The sequence below is a fragment of the Alternaria ethzedia genome (genome assembly GCF_023757985.1).
Source record: "Alternaria ethzedia strain BMP 0044 chromosome Unknown scaffold_4, whole genome shotgun sequence".
Taxonomy (NCBI): Eukaryota; Fungi; Ascomycota; class Dothideomycetes; order Pleosporales; family Pleosporaceae; genus Alternaria; species Alternaria ethzedia.
In genome coordinates this window covers 428,053-444,744 of record NW_026056197.1, presented here as the reverse complement: position 1 = coordinate 444,744, position 16,692 = coordinate 428,053, and the positions used below count along the sequence as shown (strand labels likewise).

Below are 16,692 nucleotides of genomic sequence, written 5' to 3'. Positions count from 1 at the left end.
CGGGACCCCAGTCATGAGTTTTCCTTTGTCGAACGAACACTTCCAGGTTGATGGAACTTGCATAGCGTTTGGCTTTTGCGCATAGAAGATACTGCGCCTTTTCATGTCTCTCACTTTTGTTATCAAAATTGCAGCCTCTCTCGTCGGCGACCGGAGTAAGCTCGATTATAATACTTACCCACTGGATGGCTTTCTTGTATAAAAATATCCTTAGCTTGGATCTCTAGTTAATACGTATTGATATCAAAACTCAAACACCGAACAGTTCAACTCCACCGTGCATGGTCGCTAAGCCTAGCTGTAGCCGTAGTTTAAGTATGTGTTTGGTCCACATGCGGCTCGGCGAGCCATTTCGAGGGATTGTGGATACTGTGCAGTACCGTCGGATGGTACCGTGGCATCTCCGCTGACATCCTGGGCCTTGTGTTTTGAGAGCTGAAATGCCGAGTATCGTATGTGTGTATTGGGTGAAGAGAGAATGATTACGCTGGTGGTAGTGGCAAAGACATCATGCCGGTGTTTGCATGGCAGGGTTGATATTGCATTTTCCTGCAGAATCAACGACAGGTCCATCATCCCGACTCTACTGCCGTGGCCGTTCGAGACGAATCCTCGGATATGAAAGTCGTTCTTTGTAGTCCCACTTCGGGAGTAAGCAACAGAGATTTCCTCGGATATGCGTCTGTCAGGCGGCAGCACGTACCCCAATACGTTCGGAGATAATAAGGGCGATGTCACTTGGCCAGCGTTATTGGAGTTGATAGGGACGTGGGAGGATGGCAGCGGAGGAAGTGTGGATACTCCGCAGAACTGACGAGGATGCATGCGGCTAGGCGGTCTAGCAGCCCTGCACGGCCCAGATTCTTGGACCCCGCCATGTCCACTGATCTCGCCCACGTTCTCTGTGCGGCTTTCTCATTGGCCCTCCAGCGCCTCATCCTTTGAAGACCTTTCGTCGCCTCGTACGTGCAAAGTAGTGGCGACGCGGGTCAAAGTGCGTCAATGGCGCGGGCGGCCTGGGCAATTGATCTGTTGCCATGCCTCCTGATCGCAGGCTTGGTGGTGCTTGTCCAAGCCCGCAAAAGGCTTGTCCAAAACGTCATCGCTCCAGCAGCTATCGCGAAGTAAACCTTGGTTACACCGGAAATCTGGGGACTGGGCGGATGTCTATGGCACAAAAAGGGTCTTTCAGAAAGACAATCTCTAGCACTATGGGGCATAGAGCAAGGCACATAGCAGATGCGCTCGCTCTCGGCCCAATTAGAGGCTGCTGCTTGTGCCGAAATGGCTGGGATTTGCTGTCGCGTGAGCTCCTTCCGGACTGGGTGGGCCCTCCAAACTCGTAGCATACTCGCGTCCGTAACGTTATGCCCCCGCCGGAAGCGACGGTCTCTACACTAGAATTTTCTTCCCATCCGTGGTCCCTTATATAGCCTGGTAGCATCGGCGTCTTGCGAAATGCTCAACTTTGTTCACCCAAGTTCGCGCTCTCTTTGCGCCCCTGCCTCTTCTCTGCCTCCCGGCTGAACGCGTGGGACCCTCTGACCCTCAGTTCTTACGTACTGCGACCCTCAAGAACAAAAAAGCGCACTGCCACCACGTGAAGGCGCGTATTCATCATCAATCAGCGCATACACACTCCCCGGAGTCGGTTTCGTCATCGGACCGTCCGGCTAGTACTAGGATCTGGCAGCGTGCTGAATCGCAGATCCCATCCACCACTCAGAGGCCACCCCATCGAACGTGGTACTGTTCTGCATTGTACGTGGGACTACTCGCGCTACAGACACCACCGGGTGATCGGTATCCCTGTGGGACACTCAGCATTCTTGCATTACTACCAAAGCGCATATAAGCTTCACTAGGACCCGCGCTTCTGGGCAACGCTTTCACCAGCCATCCCCACCATCAGCATACAACAACGAGATCGCCTCGATTCTCGTGAACTTGCTGCAATGCCGGAACTTCGCGATCCTACGCCACCTTCCCTCCGGGATTATGGCATCGCTGCACCCCATGGACCCAACATGACTGGCGAGCACCAAGCAACTCAAGACATTGACATCCGGAATGACATGAGCGAAAATGAATCGAGCGTATTCCATGCGCTGTTGCACCCGGACGACCTCTACAATGCCAACGGCACCTACTGGGCAGATCTGCCCCTGGGTCAACGGGTCAAGTTCATCGGCCAAGTCGACAAAGCTGAAGCGAAAGCCGAAGCGAGCTATTTCTGGGATATGTTCAAGAAGGACCCGCTTGCGCCTATGGGCCACTACTTCCGCACATGTGTGATCCCCGGTGCTGGTCTTGGTCTCGAGGGGTAAGTTCTACGATACTGTAGCTTGGATCATTACTGACAATAATATAGATACGTGCTCTTCTCTATTGGTAACGTCAGGCCTCTCTTCCAGGCTGCTTTCCCAGAATGCTGGAATGATCACGAGATCTGCGACAAGACCTGGCTCCAGGCTGTGGACTACCTAGAGATCTGTGGTATCATTGTCGGTCAGATCCTTGTTGGCATTATTGGTGACTGGCTCGGTCGTCGCTTTGGTCTTATCCAGGACGCCGTCATCATGTTTGTCGGTCTTCTCATGCTCACCGCGGCTTGGGGTGTTACCCAGAACGGATGGGTCATCTGCTATGTCTGGGCTCTCTTCTTCTACGGTATCGGTGTCGGAGGCGAATACCCGATGACTGCAACTGCCGGTATGGAGAACGCCGTTGGCTCTGGCAAGGTGTCCACCAAGGACGACCGTCTTCACCGTGGTAGGAAAGTCACTAGTGCTTTCCTGATGCAAGGTTGGGGACAATTCTTCAACCAGGTCATTTTGATCATCTTGCTCCTCATCTTCCACGGTGGATCATCGCCCCCGTACTCGAAAACCTTGGCTCAGTGGACCTACCGCGTGTCCTTCGCTATCCCCGCTGTCGGCACACTCTGGCTCGTCTACTTCCGTTACTACAAGATGAAGTCTGCCTCAAAGCAGCTCGCGCTGTCTAAGAAGAAGTCCAACGTCACCGGCTACGACGTCCAGTCCTTGAAGCTCACCTTCACGTATTTCGGGCCCCGTGTCCTAGCCACTGCGGGTGCTTGGTTCGCCAACGATGTTTTCTTCTACGGTAACAAGCTCTTCCAGAACCAGTTCATCGACATCATTACGCCTGGCAACAAGTCCGTCATGACCGGCTGGTTATACAACTTGATCAACGTCGGTGTATCGCTATGTGGCTACTACCTCGCTTCCCTGCTCATCGACAACAAGTTGTACGGCCGCAAATGGATGATGATCGTTGGTTTCCTGGCTGACTTCGTCCTCTTCATGATTCCCGGTTTCGCCTTTGAATACTTCACCAAACCCGAGAACATTCACGGTTTCCAGGCCATGTACTTCTTGTCCTCCTTCTTCAACCAGTTCGGACCCAACAGTGTCACTTTCCTCGTCGCTGCCGAGGTCTTCCCCACACCCGTCCGCGCCACTGCCCACGGATTCAGCGCTGCTTGCGGTAAGGCGGGTGCCCTGCTCGCTGCCGTCCTGTACAACTACATCGACACCCAGACCAAGTTCTACTTTGTCCCCTGGTTCGGTCTCGTCGGTGCTCTCCTTACTCTGCTTTTCCTCCCAGACACCACTGGTCTGGATCTCAAGGAGCAAGAGCGTCGCTGGGCTTACATTCGCGCCGGCAAGGAGCACGACTACCACGGTATTGCCGTCCACTGGAAGCACATGTCCTGGTGGGAGCGTTTCCGCGGCCAGCACAAGGACTACGATGCCAAGCTCGACTACGAGCAGAAGATCGCTGAGATGCGCACAGATTGGGTCGAACGCCAACAGCACAAGTTCTCTGAGAAGAATGGTTGGGAAGGTGTTGAGGCGGACGAGGACGACCACGCCGACGTGCACAACTACTTCAAGCGTACCACACCTGGCTCATCGCACGGCCCTGAGCCCATGATGGCACCCAAGACGGTGTCGGAAAGTGACTCGGCGGATGAAATTACGCGGGAGAAGCAGCTCTAGTGGAGCTACGAATTTGAAGTTTCGTTGTAGATCCGATGGATAAAATGTTGATTATTAGCGTTATCGTTCTTTTTAGCATTACAAAGGCGTTTCTATCGTCTTGCGCTCGACGCAGAGGTTGTACCATGATACATATAATGAAGATCGTTATGACAAGTATGTTCTTGGACCCATCCAGACCGTTTCCGTTCCCGGCCTGAGTTGTTGAGTTTGATGAGGAGAGCGGCGCGGCAAAAGCAATCATTGACAGAATCTCGGTGCATTGTTGAACTCGATCAGAAGTAATATAAACGCGCCCGGCTAAGCTTCTCTGATACACGACGTGCAGTCGTGACCGATGTTGAGCATGCATACATAAAGTTGTGCACGCACAGCAGTCGCTTGGACAGAAAACCTCTGTTCGGCTGTTCGACCCAGCCAACAAGACAGCCACCGGCGCCTAGCCCCGGGCGCAACCCAAACAACGGCCTCTGGTTTCACGAGCGACACCTCGGGATGACACAGCAGATAGGCGGACGGACACCTGCAGTTGGCGGCGCACCTGAAGAAACCTTACCGCAAACCTTCACAGGTTTCGGTACACGCTTGGTTTCAGCGGTCAGCCATGGTGGCAGGACGTGGTAATTGGAAAAGGGCAGGCTGGGTGGTAGCCCGGGCAACTATCACCCACCCGCTTTTTCTCCACGATGCGCGCGGCGGTTTGGCGGTGACAGCTGCCTGAACTTCGGGTCGCCGGCGCTACACCGGTGTACTGTACAGTTGGCAGCTTGGGAACCGCAGCAACAAGGCTGGGTGTCTGGTGTCAGTCGTGTCTTGTGCAGATGTCTACGACATTGGGACCTGCGCAAGTGCAGCTTGTCAAATGCAAGTCGTAGCGTCGGACCTGATGTGTGGACAGGGTGAAAGGAATCTTCCCGAAAGCTTTCGCGGCTTTTTCGCCGAACAATCTGCAGGCGCAAGATTTGCAGGCACTCTCCTTCAGTGTGCTTCCATGGCCGTCTTTCCGTAGTTGCGCCGGCGCACCCATCCACACCATGTTGTTGCGACGAGATGGAGAATACGTCAAACACGAGATGGGAAGGAGAGCATATGACGACGTCATGATCTCCTTCTCCTTGAATCCTTATCACGTATTACGGCAGCGGCAAGCAATCGTCGTTGCGAAACGAGATTACGAGCGTGGTCCTTGCATGCTGGTGAAAAGTCCGGAGATGGGGGGACTGGGGTGTTTCTGGCCGTGCGCTTCATTCCCTTTAGCCTTTTGCTCGCATTTGCCGGTGAATGCGTCGACATGTAGGTACAGATTGCACGTTGTTTGTTTCAATATATTGTGTTTGCATGGGGTTTCAATCGAGATTCTTGGGGGGTTTCCTCGGGCCATGGAACAGATGGTTTAGTGTTGGTGGCAAATGTTCCTTACTTAGAAGCAAGCTGCAAGGGACGGGGATGGATCATCAGGAGAGGGAAGGAGAGGACCGAAGTGCTGGCAGCATTGATCGATTGATTGATTGCGCGTTAGCGACCAGAGCGAAAACAAGGGCAAGGGACACGCGTCACCGCACCCACGATCACGGGATTCAACAAAACCGATGCAGCTGCCGAGCATGGCTATGAGCAATCCCAGGCACCTGTTGCTAAGGATAGTAAAAACGAAGCAGCATCGCAGGCCAGCAGACGAAACACGATCAGACAGCGGTGCGCAGGCAAACTGCTGCCAACAATAACTGTGAGGGATGCATAGGGCCGCCAGCTGTACCGGGCAACGATCTGCATGCGTTATGGACGGGCTTGAGGCGATCGAATGGTGACGGACCTGCCCCTGGCACTATGGTTGCTAGTCGCACGGCCACTGGCGGGAGGCGTTTGCTGGCGTCGCGATAAGGTGCGCACAAGCGAGTAGCAGTGGAGAGATGTTGCGTGGCACTGCGAAACGGGCCTCTTCTGAAGTCAAACTCTTTCGCCTGCTTGCGCGTTGGCGATGGCTGGTGTGGCTGGCAGTCTGGGAGAGGGGAAAAAGCTGGTTACACGTCGAAGTTGGCGGTAGTCAGCGACATGGAAGCTCCCAGGCAATCAAAACGAAGCAATTCGGCCGCTTTCACCAGCATGACAAGCTCTCTCGCAGGGGACTAGCCTCGCCCAACGGTTCGAGTGGGCCAACTTGGATAAAATTCTTGGAACGATGCTTGTCCATCTGCCAATCGCGGACTCGCCTCGTGTCTGTGCGCCGGGGCTGGGTTGTTCTACTCTTGTCGAAACACACGGGCGCAAAGCCTCTCCAATTACTCTGCCTACCACGTCCACGGCCGCACAGGGCACCTTTGGGTACTGTGGGTCCGCCCGACCCCATTGCGACACAACAGCCGCAAGTCTTGCGTGTGTGTTGCCCTGCGGCTCCAGGCGAATAAATAGATAGCCCGTTTGCTGCCTCCCTTTCTCTTCTTCATCCACTCACTCCAACGCACAAACAGATTCCACCCGCTTCAACTCTCCAATCTACGAGTCGATCACTACACAGTCGCTATCTTCAAGTAACTACTACCAACCCACATCATCAACATGCGTTTCTCCATCGCCTCCGTTGCCATCATGGCTGGTGCCGTCGCCGCTGTTCCTCAGTACGAGGTCCAGCCCATCTCCCAGATCTCCGACGGTCAGATCCAGGCTCCTCCTGCCACCAGCATGATCCCCGCCGTCCCCATGCCCTCCGGCTCCATGGTCTCTGAGATCCCCGCTGTCCCCATGCCCTCCGGCTCCATGGTCCCCTCTGGCGACATGACCTCCACTGGTAAGTTTCTCTGCGGTTCTACTCAGTCAATCACGATACTAACAACACCATAGTCGCCGTCACTGAGACCGCTTCCGTCACCTCGGTCGTCGTTGTCCCCACCGCCACTCCCGTCGTCCCTGGTGGCTCCATGTCCGTCCCCATGGGCTCCAACACCACCATGGTCACCGGTACCGGCTCCATGTCCGCCACTGCCTCCACCCCCGCCTCTGAGGAGACCTCTTCCGGCGTCGCTGGCAGCGCTACCGAGAGCGGTGGCATCCCCGAGTCCACTGGTGCCGCCGCCGGCAACATGGTCTCCTTCGGTGGCCTTGTCCTCGCCATCGGTGCCGCCATCGTCGCATAAGCGCCTCACCACCACCCTTTCTTTCCCCTTCTTCACGATATACCACCAACTCAGTCACGATTGGGTTGCATGTTTGTTTAAAAGCAACACGGAGTAACAACACATTTCCAAGCATTAATGGCGGGGATTTTTAATTCGGGGAACATTCAGGTCGGGGTTAGCGGGTTACGAATGATTCTTCTTCTCATGTATCCTACTAATGCGACAATGTTCCAATGGGGATGCATACACATGGCTTGACATGTATAGATAGTTAATTCAACTGAGATATCAGTCACCGAGAGGTGATCTGAACCAAACTTTACTTCCCACAACTGTGAATGCGCTTGAACAATGCTCCATCTTCATGACGTGTAGTTCAGAAGAGTTTTCCTAGCTACCTTGTTTGACACATGTGAAAGCTCTCGACATATGCAGCTCAGCGCAAAGGAAAGTGGTACCTGGAACCGACCGCGCCAACGCATGCAAGATAATCGCCGACCTTCCAGCTGCCCCTGCCTCGGTCAACCCGCAAGACGCGACCTGCCTCCCCTCTTTGCGCGACCACACACGACCACACCTACTCTTTCTGCTCATGCTACCTCCGACAGCGACGTACGTCTCTTATCGCGAGCTCTCCCCTCAGCGCAATACGAGAAAGACAGCGGGCGCGCGGGCGACCCCGAGCCAACGAGCTGCCCCCAGCGCATTAGCTCCACACCACTAGCCAAAACGCTACGTGGGCAAGCTTTGCAGCTAGAAAACGATGAAAATGGCACTTGGCAGGTTATTAGACTAGCACCGGTCATGTGCAGTGTGCGTCTCAACCAATTTTATCATCCTTGAGTAGAGCTAGGAAACGGAGTTTGGAATTGTCGTCTGGGTAGTGTTGGTGCATATGTTTTGGCCCTATCTGGATGGATGATTTGGCTGGAATGGTAGGGAGCTAGAGGTGTCCCCACATGTTCATGCTTGGATGACGGGTGAGGGAGTTTTACGGCGCCTTGTTCCGACGAATGAACGTTTGCATGTGTGAGAGCTCGTGTGCTATCCGAACGAATGTGTGGAAGTTGGTCAGGAAGTTGCTTAAGTGATGTGAATATTCCGGGTATCATTCTAGCTATACATATATCGACTACCTTGCCTCTACAACCTGCGTCAACAACTGTCCAAATACATTCAACCCCTCATCCGCAGTGAAGATGCGCTTGGGTATCTCAAACTCTACTTCTGGCTCCTTCTTCAGGTCACGATCGAGTTCAACATCGAGCAGCGCCGTGTAGGAGTGGTCCAAGAAGTCTTCCAGGTTGTACGCTCGCTTCGTGAATTGCTCCGAGATGATCTTTGCCAGCGTCGCAACGTTGGGGTGGTAATGCGACTGTAGTGCCTCCAACTCCCAGACACTGCTGTCGATGGCGTTTGTGAGGAGAGGGTCCAGCTCCTCCATGTCGAACGGGTCGTCCATGCCTTCCTCTTCCAGCTCCTTTTGCAGAGCGGGGTCTCTGATCTCGCGGTGCATCATGAAAGTGCAAGCTGGATGTCTCTTGAACATGTTGTAGACCCAGGGTATTACGACGACGACACCGGCGGGCGGGCCGTGAAGAGCTAATCGCGAGAGACGCTTGATGAAACTGGCGACGAGGTTGGCGGGCAAATGGGAGGAGGACATGAAGGTGTCTAGCAGGCGGAAGAAACGCGATCGGTGTTTGGAGTGGAGGAGGCCTTCGTCGAGGAGGGAGTAAAGCTTGAGGTAGAATGACGGGTAGTCGAGGTTCTTCTCTGAGATTAGGTAGTAGATTCCGGACAGTGCCAGCAATGACGTTGCGCCGCCCACGTTGTAAGAGTCTGTCAAGAAGTCGGACAAGATTTCAGGCTGCTGGAACCACGGCGCAATCTGGTGAGAAAAGTTGTGCAGGATAGACTTGCGCTGCTCCTTGGAGAGACCCGTGCGCATCGTCGCTAACCATGCTGCCTGTGCCTTTTCCTTGTATGCTTGGAGTGACGGTATCGGGCTCTTCCCTTGTACTTGTACGTAAAAATTTTGTATGTCGGTCTTAGATTTGGGGACTTCGGTAAGTGTGAATAGGAGGGTCAGGCTGTTCGCAGCTACGAGTTGGCGCGTCGTAATGTCGAGTTCGCTGTCCAGTACATCCCTGGGCGTGTTAGTGGGTGTCATGAGGGTTAGCATATCTATATACTTACTTGATGGTCTGGAAAGTCTGGTATCGGATATCGTCGAACTGCTTGAGGTACTTCTCTGCAAATTCCTCGCGGTTCAGATCGTCTAGCGGGAGGCATAGCAGCACCCGAATAAGTCTCGGCAGCGGCCCATTCTTGATCTTGTAGTCCTTCTGTGACTTTGCCTCCTCCTTGACCAGTCGCAGAACCAGTGTCAGGGCCACAGACTGCTTCGGTGGATGTTCGCTGCCAAGGAAGTCGTCGATGAGAACGTCGGAAAGTTCTCGGTAGCGCTCTTTCAGCCACGACACAATGACACCCTCTGCCTCGCTCATGCCCTTGCTCTTCACCATGTCGCCTGTCACGAGTAGTCGTGAGAAGACTCGGCAGAGGGCCACGGCGGCGAGGATTGGACCCTCATTCTCGGTGTCTGGCTGTCTCGCTCGCTGCAAAAGAGTTGCAATATTGTTGTAGTGTTTCCGCGATTCGAGGATTTGTGCTTCGAGCTGTAGAATTTCCGACTGGATGTCCTCGCCGTCGTCGCTGGGGGACTTGCGCCGGCTCTTCGATTTGGATTCGCCGCGATCTGGCTTGCTTGGGTCCCTCTTCCTCTTGACACCAGACTTGCTGGCCGACTTTGCACCCGGCATGTTTTCCTGTGACTGATTTCTTGGCGTGGAGTTGAATTGCTCGCGGGCGCAAAAAAGTTGGCGATGTCGAAAAGTGAGGGCGGGCCGGGCGAAGTTCGGCTAGCGCATGGGCATCGGCGCTTGGCTCAGAGTTCACGCAGCATCACGAAAAGCTAGCTCTCGACGACGACCAGCACCCCAAACTCCCCACGCCCATCAGACAGCCATGGCCTCACGTCTTGCAAGGAGCGCGGTCGGTGAGTAGCACCTGCCCGATGATTCTGCGATGCCATTGACCCCGTGCTCACCCCAATAGGCGCCGCCCGTCTCCGCCCATCGCTCCCTCTCCGCGCCCTGCCCTCCATCGCCGTCCAGGCCCGCTACAACTCCAACCTGCCCCAGGAGGACCCCAAGAAGAAGGCCCAGACCGTCCTCGACTCGATACCCGTCCCCGGCAACAGCCCCCTCACCAAGGCCGCTGTCCTCTCCGCCGGCGCCGGTCTCAGTGTCGCCGCTATCAGCAACGAGCTCTACGTCGTCAACGAGGAGTCCATTGTCGCCCTCTCGCTCCTGACCATCTTCTGGGCCGTTGCCAAGTACGCTGGACCTGCCTGGGGAGAGTATGCGCAACAGCAGGCCGACAAGATCTCCGGCATCTTGAACGCTGCCCGCCAGGACCACACCACCGCTGTCAAGCAGCGCATCGAGAGCGTCCAGGACCTCGGCGGTGTCATTGACATCACCAAGACCCTCTTCGAGGTTTCCAAGGTGCGACGCGACGGCAGAGGACATGCAAGGACCACACACTGACACCCCCACAGGAGACCGCCCAGCTCGAGGCCCAGGCTTTCGAGCTCGAGCAGAAGACCGCCATCGCCGCCGAGGCCAAGTCCGTCCTCGACTCGTGGGTCCGCTACGAGGGCCAGGTCAAGCAGAGGCAGCAGAAGGAGCTCGCCGAGTCCATCATCGCCAAGATTGAGAAGGAGCTCGAGAACCCCAAGACCCTCAAGCAGATCCTTGACCAGAGCGTCACTGACATTGAGAGTATGTGGCATTGCATTTCAAACGTGTGGCATGAACTAACAAGCAACAGGGATCGTCCAGAAGGCATAAGCGTCCTGTAGCATCCACCAGTCAAGTCAATCAATGTTATATAAATCTGTGCAATAGTCAGGCTCGTTCAATATAGAGTACCTCAGGCTCGGGAAAAGGCCGAAATCGATTTCGTTCTGTCTCCTGAATACAAGTGTCTTTTCAGTCGCATCTTCCAGTTCGGTCTCAGACAAGGCGGGGCCATTGATCATCTGGAAACCCCCTTCTCACGTTTAGCATCGCCATAGTACCGAATACTTTAACAGGCACCAGGCATTCAGAAGCGAGAGACGCTATACGAGTTTCATTGGGTATTGGACAAGACGAATTGACAAAGGGAACCAGGTTTATTACCCCGCGAAGTTTACGAACCCACCACCTTCCCATTTCGTAACGACACCCAACCCAACAACATCCCTCTCCGTTTCCTCAACCCGTGCTGCCATCACTGCAGGTTCTGTCGATGACAACGAATGGCTTGGTCCAAAGCGGCCAATGCTTCCGATACAGATCCGAGAAGTTGGGATGCGCCTCGACGTTCGCAAAAGAACTCAGCACCACCATCAGCCCAGTGACGATACACAAAGTACTGCGCAGAGCCCACTTTCGCATCCGCGTAAAGACGCATGTAAGCGTCGACGCCGCCATCTACAAGATCAACCTTTGCGCTCTCTTGGCCCGTTGTGTTTTCACCCTTGGGGAAGCGGTAATGGTCTTTTTCGCGGTCCTCCACTTCTTCTTAACATCTGCATAGCGATCCTTGCCTTCCCAATCTCCCACAACACTGTCTCTCGTACCAATCCGCGCATCAAAATGCTCCAAGCCGGGTACTAGCTCAAGCACCTCTTGGTATTGCTCCGGATCCCAATACGGCTTTCCGGATGGTAAGGGGTCCATGGGAAAGTAATCGTAACCAGCCATGTCAGATATGGTCAAGCTCCTCAAACTTCCATGGAGACTCTGCAACATGACGCGTAAATATCTTATTAGGGCCTCGTTATCTTTGTACGCGAAGTCAAGGGTATGGAGAGATTTGATCGAAGCTAGAAATCTAGTCATGATAGACATAGTGTCAACGCCGGCGTTAAGCCAATTTCCACCGCTGTATGGGCGATATTGTCTCCTGATCATGAAGTTCGTCGTACTGATGTGAAATCTGAGGTATTTGAGATTGATGGCGCGGTTGGTGAGGGAGGCGATGAACTGAGGCGACGTGCCGTTGGGGAGATCTAAGCGTTCCAGGCGTTCCCAGGACGTTGTGCGCGTCCACAGGTTGCAGTTTTGCTCTGTCAACGCAAAATCGCCCTGCCTCAAGGCCAACTCCAAGAGGGCAGGAAACTGATCGCCGGGCTGGAAGTCGAAATGAAACATGCCGTATTCGACGTATGCAAGTTTTCCTAATTGCGCACGCCGGACAGAGCCATCAACGTCGATAGTAGAGAGACGCAGAACTTGGAGACTGGCTGGTATAGTGTTTTTGATATATGCAAGTTCACTCAGGGAGTGTCCGGTCTGCTCAGGTACGGTCGCGTAAATTTCCGCATCGAGAGTGTAAAGTTGGGGAGACGAAAGCAGACTTTGATCCAGAGGATGGAATCTGCGATTCTTCAGAATCCAATGCAAATGCGCCGAGGAATGCAATTCGGAGAAGAAGTTGAGCAGGGCTGGCGGAAGTTCGCAGTTCACACGCCAGGTAAGGTCTTGCAAGTTACTGACGCTCCTCAGGATAGTCTCCAGCAAGGGCAAAATCTCGAGCTTGAACTTGTCTTCATCCTTGAACGGGCCTATCCTTAGATGCCTGACATATTCTCCAGTTTTTCCATTTCTGTCCCTGAGCCTCTCTAGCATCGGCGATGACAGACTCGGCCCAAGGAGGGTGCGATCATGGATAGTAAAGTTGCGGAAGAACAAGTATTGAGACTCATTGCGACATGCTTTAGAGACGAGACGAAAGTTCGAGAATGCTTCCCGATCAGTCTCGTAAACCTGACAAGTGCGATCAGAAGAGGGAAACAATGTGAAGCATTTGTTCGGATACGCACGTCTTCTAGTACGATGAGAAGTATTGCCAACGGCATGCGTAGTAGGTGACAGATAGGTTTTGCAGCCATCTTGCCTGGTGGTCGCTTCGTGCGGCGGAGAGGGGACATTGTGGTGGAGAGGGAGCAAGGAGGGAAGACAGAATGCCGCCTGCCTTTCTTCCATGTTGGTCATGGATATATGAAGCCATCAAACCAACACGGCGCAGCAGCGTATTCGTCCGTTCCTATCCTCAGATTAGGCAGTACTGATTCTTTCTGAGCACGTAAAGGTCAGGCTGCATCTTGAGAGGCTGAGCGAGCTACATGCCGCGTTTGCCTCCCATCCGCAGCTCATCTGTATGTGCTTGCGTTTTTGACTTGCAGAGCGATATGAGTCGCATATCTGGTGAAACTACAGCAAGTCTTACTTGTATCCTGCTAAAAAATTCAGATAACCTGCTTGCTTGGATGTCGTTGTAGTGATGTCGCAGGCAGGAAGGTTCGGGTGCAGCCCCCCGGGGCCGCTTCCAACATCACACGAGTGATGATTGGGCGGCCACCGACACCCCAGCCGACTATCCATTCTGCTGCGCTTCCTGCCACTTCAACCCTTCTCCATCACTGCCACCCATCAGACAGGGTCAGTGCTTCCACTTAACTGTTTCCGGCTGTATTACTATAACTATTTCACTATATGGCAGTGATATATGTGACAGAGTAGCGCGTATCCGACAATGAAAGTGGCGTGAGTGACCGAACAAGGCTGTCCCCAGGCAGCCAGATATCGAGCAATTCCCCTGCAAGTACTCAAAGTGACTGGCCGTTCAAAGAACGGGTCTCTACTCTGATAATCTGCCCAATTATAAGATAAGCGATCTCGAAGGAACCACAGTTCTACACTACCACTGTAACCGTTGCCCAGTCTCCATCACCGGCTCTATACGACCCGACAAACCGGCCACTGTCCTTCCAATCATACGTCTAACCGTCAGATCTAGTAGCCATGCCAAATTGTCTCGGCGCTTGGAAAGCGTTGGATCGTCAGCGCAAGCTGGCTCAAATTATGGTGAATCCTCGACACTCTGCCACTTATTATCGAGGCCCTTCGCCAGCAGTTACTTACCAGAAGAATGGACTGGTGCAGATGGATCCCACCCCAGAGCATTTGCTCTCCAAGTAAGTACTATCTCCAAGGTCACGTCAGACGCTAATGTAATAGGACCCAACACAACGCGTCGACGAATCTCCTCTTGTTGCCTGCGGAGATACGTAACATGATCTTTAAGGAAGTTCTAGGCGGCTTCCAGATATCAATGGACGTCCCCGGACTCGATATTTGGCAAGATGGTGGTGATGACTACAAGCCTGGAGAACTCCGAAAGCTCGCGTTTGTGCTGCCATACGTATGCCGCCAGATCTATACAGAGACCGCTGTCTTGCCTTACGCACTCAACACGTTCGTCGTGAGCTGCCGTTCCCACCGCGATGCCTTTGCAGGAAACCGCAGCCAAGCCCAGCTAGAAGCCATACAAACTATCCAAGTTAACAATCCCTTCCTTTTTGATTCGGTCAACGGAACGGGGTTTGGAGGCTGCTCGCGGTACGCACGAGGATGTAGTTGCCCGTTCGACTGGAAATCCTACCGTTCTCATTCCCCACCACCGTTAGCTATGCCGTTCACGCTCCTATTCCCGAACTTGCGGCGAATTTGGATTGAGGTTGACGTCACTGAAACTGGTTCCGACGTCCATTTCGTCAAGTTGTTGGCGCAACATGCTGGCTTCAATGATTGGAAGGATTATGTGACGATGCGGGAGCGTGGTGTTCTTGATGTCGTCGAGGTCGTTGACCCTGTCGAGATCGATGACCAATAGCTCCTGATTCAGGTTCGGCAGAACGCGTCTATCAAGATGCTTCTAACCGTACCAGCAAGATGTTGGACTTGTCAACATCGGTTGGAGGTTTGTGAAAGCATTCAAATCCAGAAAGCTTTGGTATAGTGGGAGAGCTCGCACTAGAGTTAAAGATGTTATCGGTCTCGTTTTAACAGATTATCTAGTGCGCATTTGTAATCGAACTATTCATTCAAAGTGCTATATAATGATAACCACTAAGCTCGTATAGTCTGTCAACTAGGATAATACTTATACTCACGTTGTCTCTACCAATTTCGAGAATGCACGAAGAAAGAATCGCTACGAGAAGTTCTTACTCTTATGGTAATCTAATAGCACAGTGAATTAGACTTTCCATTTCCAGATGCGTATGGCTCTTGACCGTCTGCGCTACTCGTGGTCTGTCCAGTCGCGTGCTTATCACAACAAACCCTTTCCACCTTCTCTAACTTTCAACTACCGCGATCATGGATCCGAAGTTGAGCGTTCGTCCCGATGATGCCCTGCCGAATCCAGGGAATACTCCCGCGTATCTGCGCCCTCGGTAGGGAATAGAGCGATCAATGTAGCAACCATTAACTGACCAAACACAGTACACTATCCAACGCGCGTACACGTCTTCTCGCTCTGCCTGCCGAGATTCGCGAAAATGTTTATCAGTTTACCCTCATTAGCAACAAGGAGGTCACCGTGTACAAGGGACGCGTCAAGTTCGACCGCGGACTAGCCCCCCACGCCCTCGCTTTACTGAGGACTTGTCGACAAATCTACATTGAATCGCGTCTGGTATTCTACTCCGGAAACAATTTTAAGTTTCCTTACGAAACCTTCCTCGACCGCTACTGGGCCGAGAAGTGCGCGCTCTCGCGCGAACAGTTGGAAAATATCCAGAGCATTGTTCTCTACAAGTCATGGATTTACTTCTGGAATGGAAGACAGTGGGAATTTCCCTGGACGCCGTGTATGAGGACTTTTCCAAACTTGAAGAAGATTGTGTTGCAGGGGGTTACTTTGACGTTCATGTTAGAGCGTGATGCTGTGGTGGGAGGGAGCACCACTTGGGTGGAGTACCTCGGGATCCAGAAGGGTATCAAGCTTGAGGTCATCACCGAAGATCATTCGTAGCACGGGTAGCTGGCGAAATAATCAAGCTATCGACATTTAGGATGAGGGATGCAATGAGTTTTCGATAATGGAGATGGGTCGGTGGAATCGATAGCACATAGTAAGCGGGTAGGATTCCGGCGATGTTTTACAATCATGGTTCTAGCCTAGGAAACGCACATGCTCCTCAGCATTTTGCACCTCACAGAAACCATAGCACAAGCCAACAGTCAATGAGCACAACTAGTCATCTTACGACAAGCCGCGGTGTATAAGAACAAATGCTAGATTGAGGGGTATGTAACACCAAGACTCGCATGCTCCGACAGCAGCAGCAAAGATCAACACCATACAGTACCGTGCGCAAACCAGATACATGCCCCAAAGATACAGGAAGAAGGTTGACACACACACACAAGAGAAAAGCGACTGCCAGATACAAATGCCCGCAAGACATAAGGAGACCATAAGGGGTGAAATTGTCGAATGGGGTCGAAGGGAGCCCAGAGCTCCAGGTAATGCATGCTTTCGCTGCTATGCTATGCTGAACTGAACAATCGGTCGTCGTTTTGGAAGATGTAAAGGTGGTGGGTTTTAGTGGTTGGGTATACGGGAAAGGGGGTTCGTCGTGAGGAAGG

The 16,692-nt window shown here is 53.1% G+C and overlaps 6 protein-coding genes across 6 annotated transcripts; 4 read left to right on the top strand and 2 right to left on the bottom strand.

The window, feature by feature from the left end:
* Positions 1-1,955: 1,955 nt before the first annotated feature.
* J4E87_002275 (uncharacterized protein) lies at positions 1,956-4,025 on the top strand (the record flags this gene model as incomplete). The annotated part of the gene is made up of 2 exons (XM_049373913.1): positions 1,956-2,323; positions 2,372-4,025. 2 exons carry the CDS (start codon positions 1,956-1,958, stop codon positions 4,023-4,025), a joined length of 2,022 nt encoding a protein of 673 aa, XP_049236053.1.
* A 2,556-nt stretch (positions 4,026-6,581) lies between these two features.
* J4E87_002274 (uncharacterized protein) lies at positions 6,582-7,156 on the top strand (the record flags this gene model as incomplete). The annotated part of the gene is made up of 2 exons (XM_049373912.1): positions 6,582-6,810; positions 6,864-7,156. 2 exons carry the CDS (start codon positions 6,582-6,584, stop codon positions 7,154-7,156), a joined length of 522 nt encoding a protein of 173 aa, XP_049236052.1.
* A 1,114-nt stretch (positions 7,157-8,270) lies between these two features.
* J4E87_002273 (uncharacterized protein) lies at positions 8,271-9,963 on the bottom strand (the record flags this gene model as incomplete). The annotated part of the gene is made up of 2 exons (XM_049373911.1): positions 8,271-9,288; positions 9,338-9,963. The coding sequence occupies 2 exons, from the start codon at positions 9,961-9,963 to the stop codon at positions 8,271-8,273; spliced, it is 1,644 nt and encodes a 547-aa protein (XP_049236051.1).
* Positions 9,964-10,168: 205 nt separating this feature from the next.
* On the top strand, positions 10,169-11,055 carry ATP3 (atp3 gamma subunit of the F1 sector of mitochondrial F1F0 ATP synthase; the record flags this gene model as incomplete). The annotated part of the gene is made up of 4 exons (XM_049373910.1): positions 10,169-10,199; positions 10,259-10,710; positions 10,764-10,986; positions 11,036-11,055. The coding sequence occupies 4 exons, from the start codon at positions 10,169-10,171 to the stop codon at positions 11,053-11,055; spliced, it is 726 nt and encodes a 241-aa protein (XP_049236050.1).
* Positions 11,056-11,682: 627 nt separating this feature from the next.
* Positions 11,683-12,882, bottom strand: J4E87_002271 (uncharacterized protein; the record flags this gene model as incomplete). The annotated part of the gene is made up of 1 exon (XM_049373909.1): positions 11,683-12,882. The coding sequence occupies one exon, from the start codon at positions 12,880-12,882 to the stop codon at positions 11,683-11,685; it is 1,200 nt and encodes a 399-aa protein (XP_049236049.1).
* Positions 12,883-15,417: 2,535 nt separating this feature from the next.
* On the top strand, positions 15,418-16,075 carry J4E87_002270 (uncharacterized protein; the record flags this gene model as incomplete). Its single annotated transcript, XM_049373908.1, has 2 exons — positions 15,418-15,494; positions 15,544-16,075. 2 exons carry the CDS (start codon positions 15,418-15,420, stop codon positions 16,073-16,075), a joined length of 609 nt encoding a protein of 202 aa, XP_049236048.1.
* Positions 16,076-16,692: the final 617 nt, after the last annotated feature.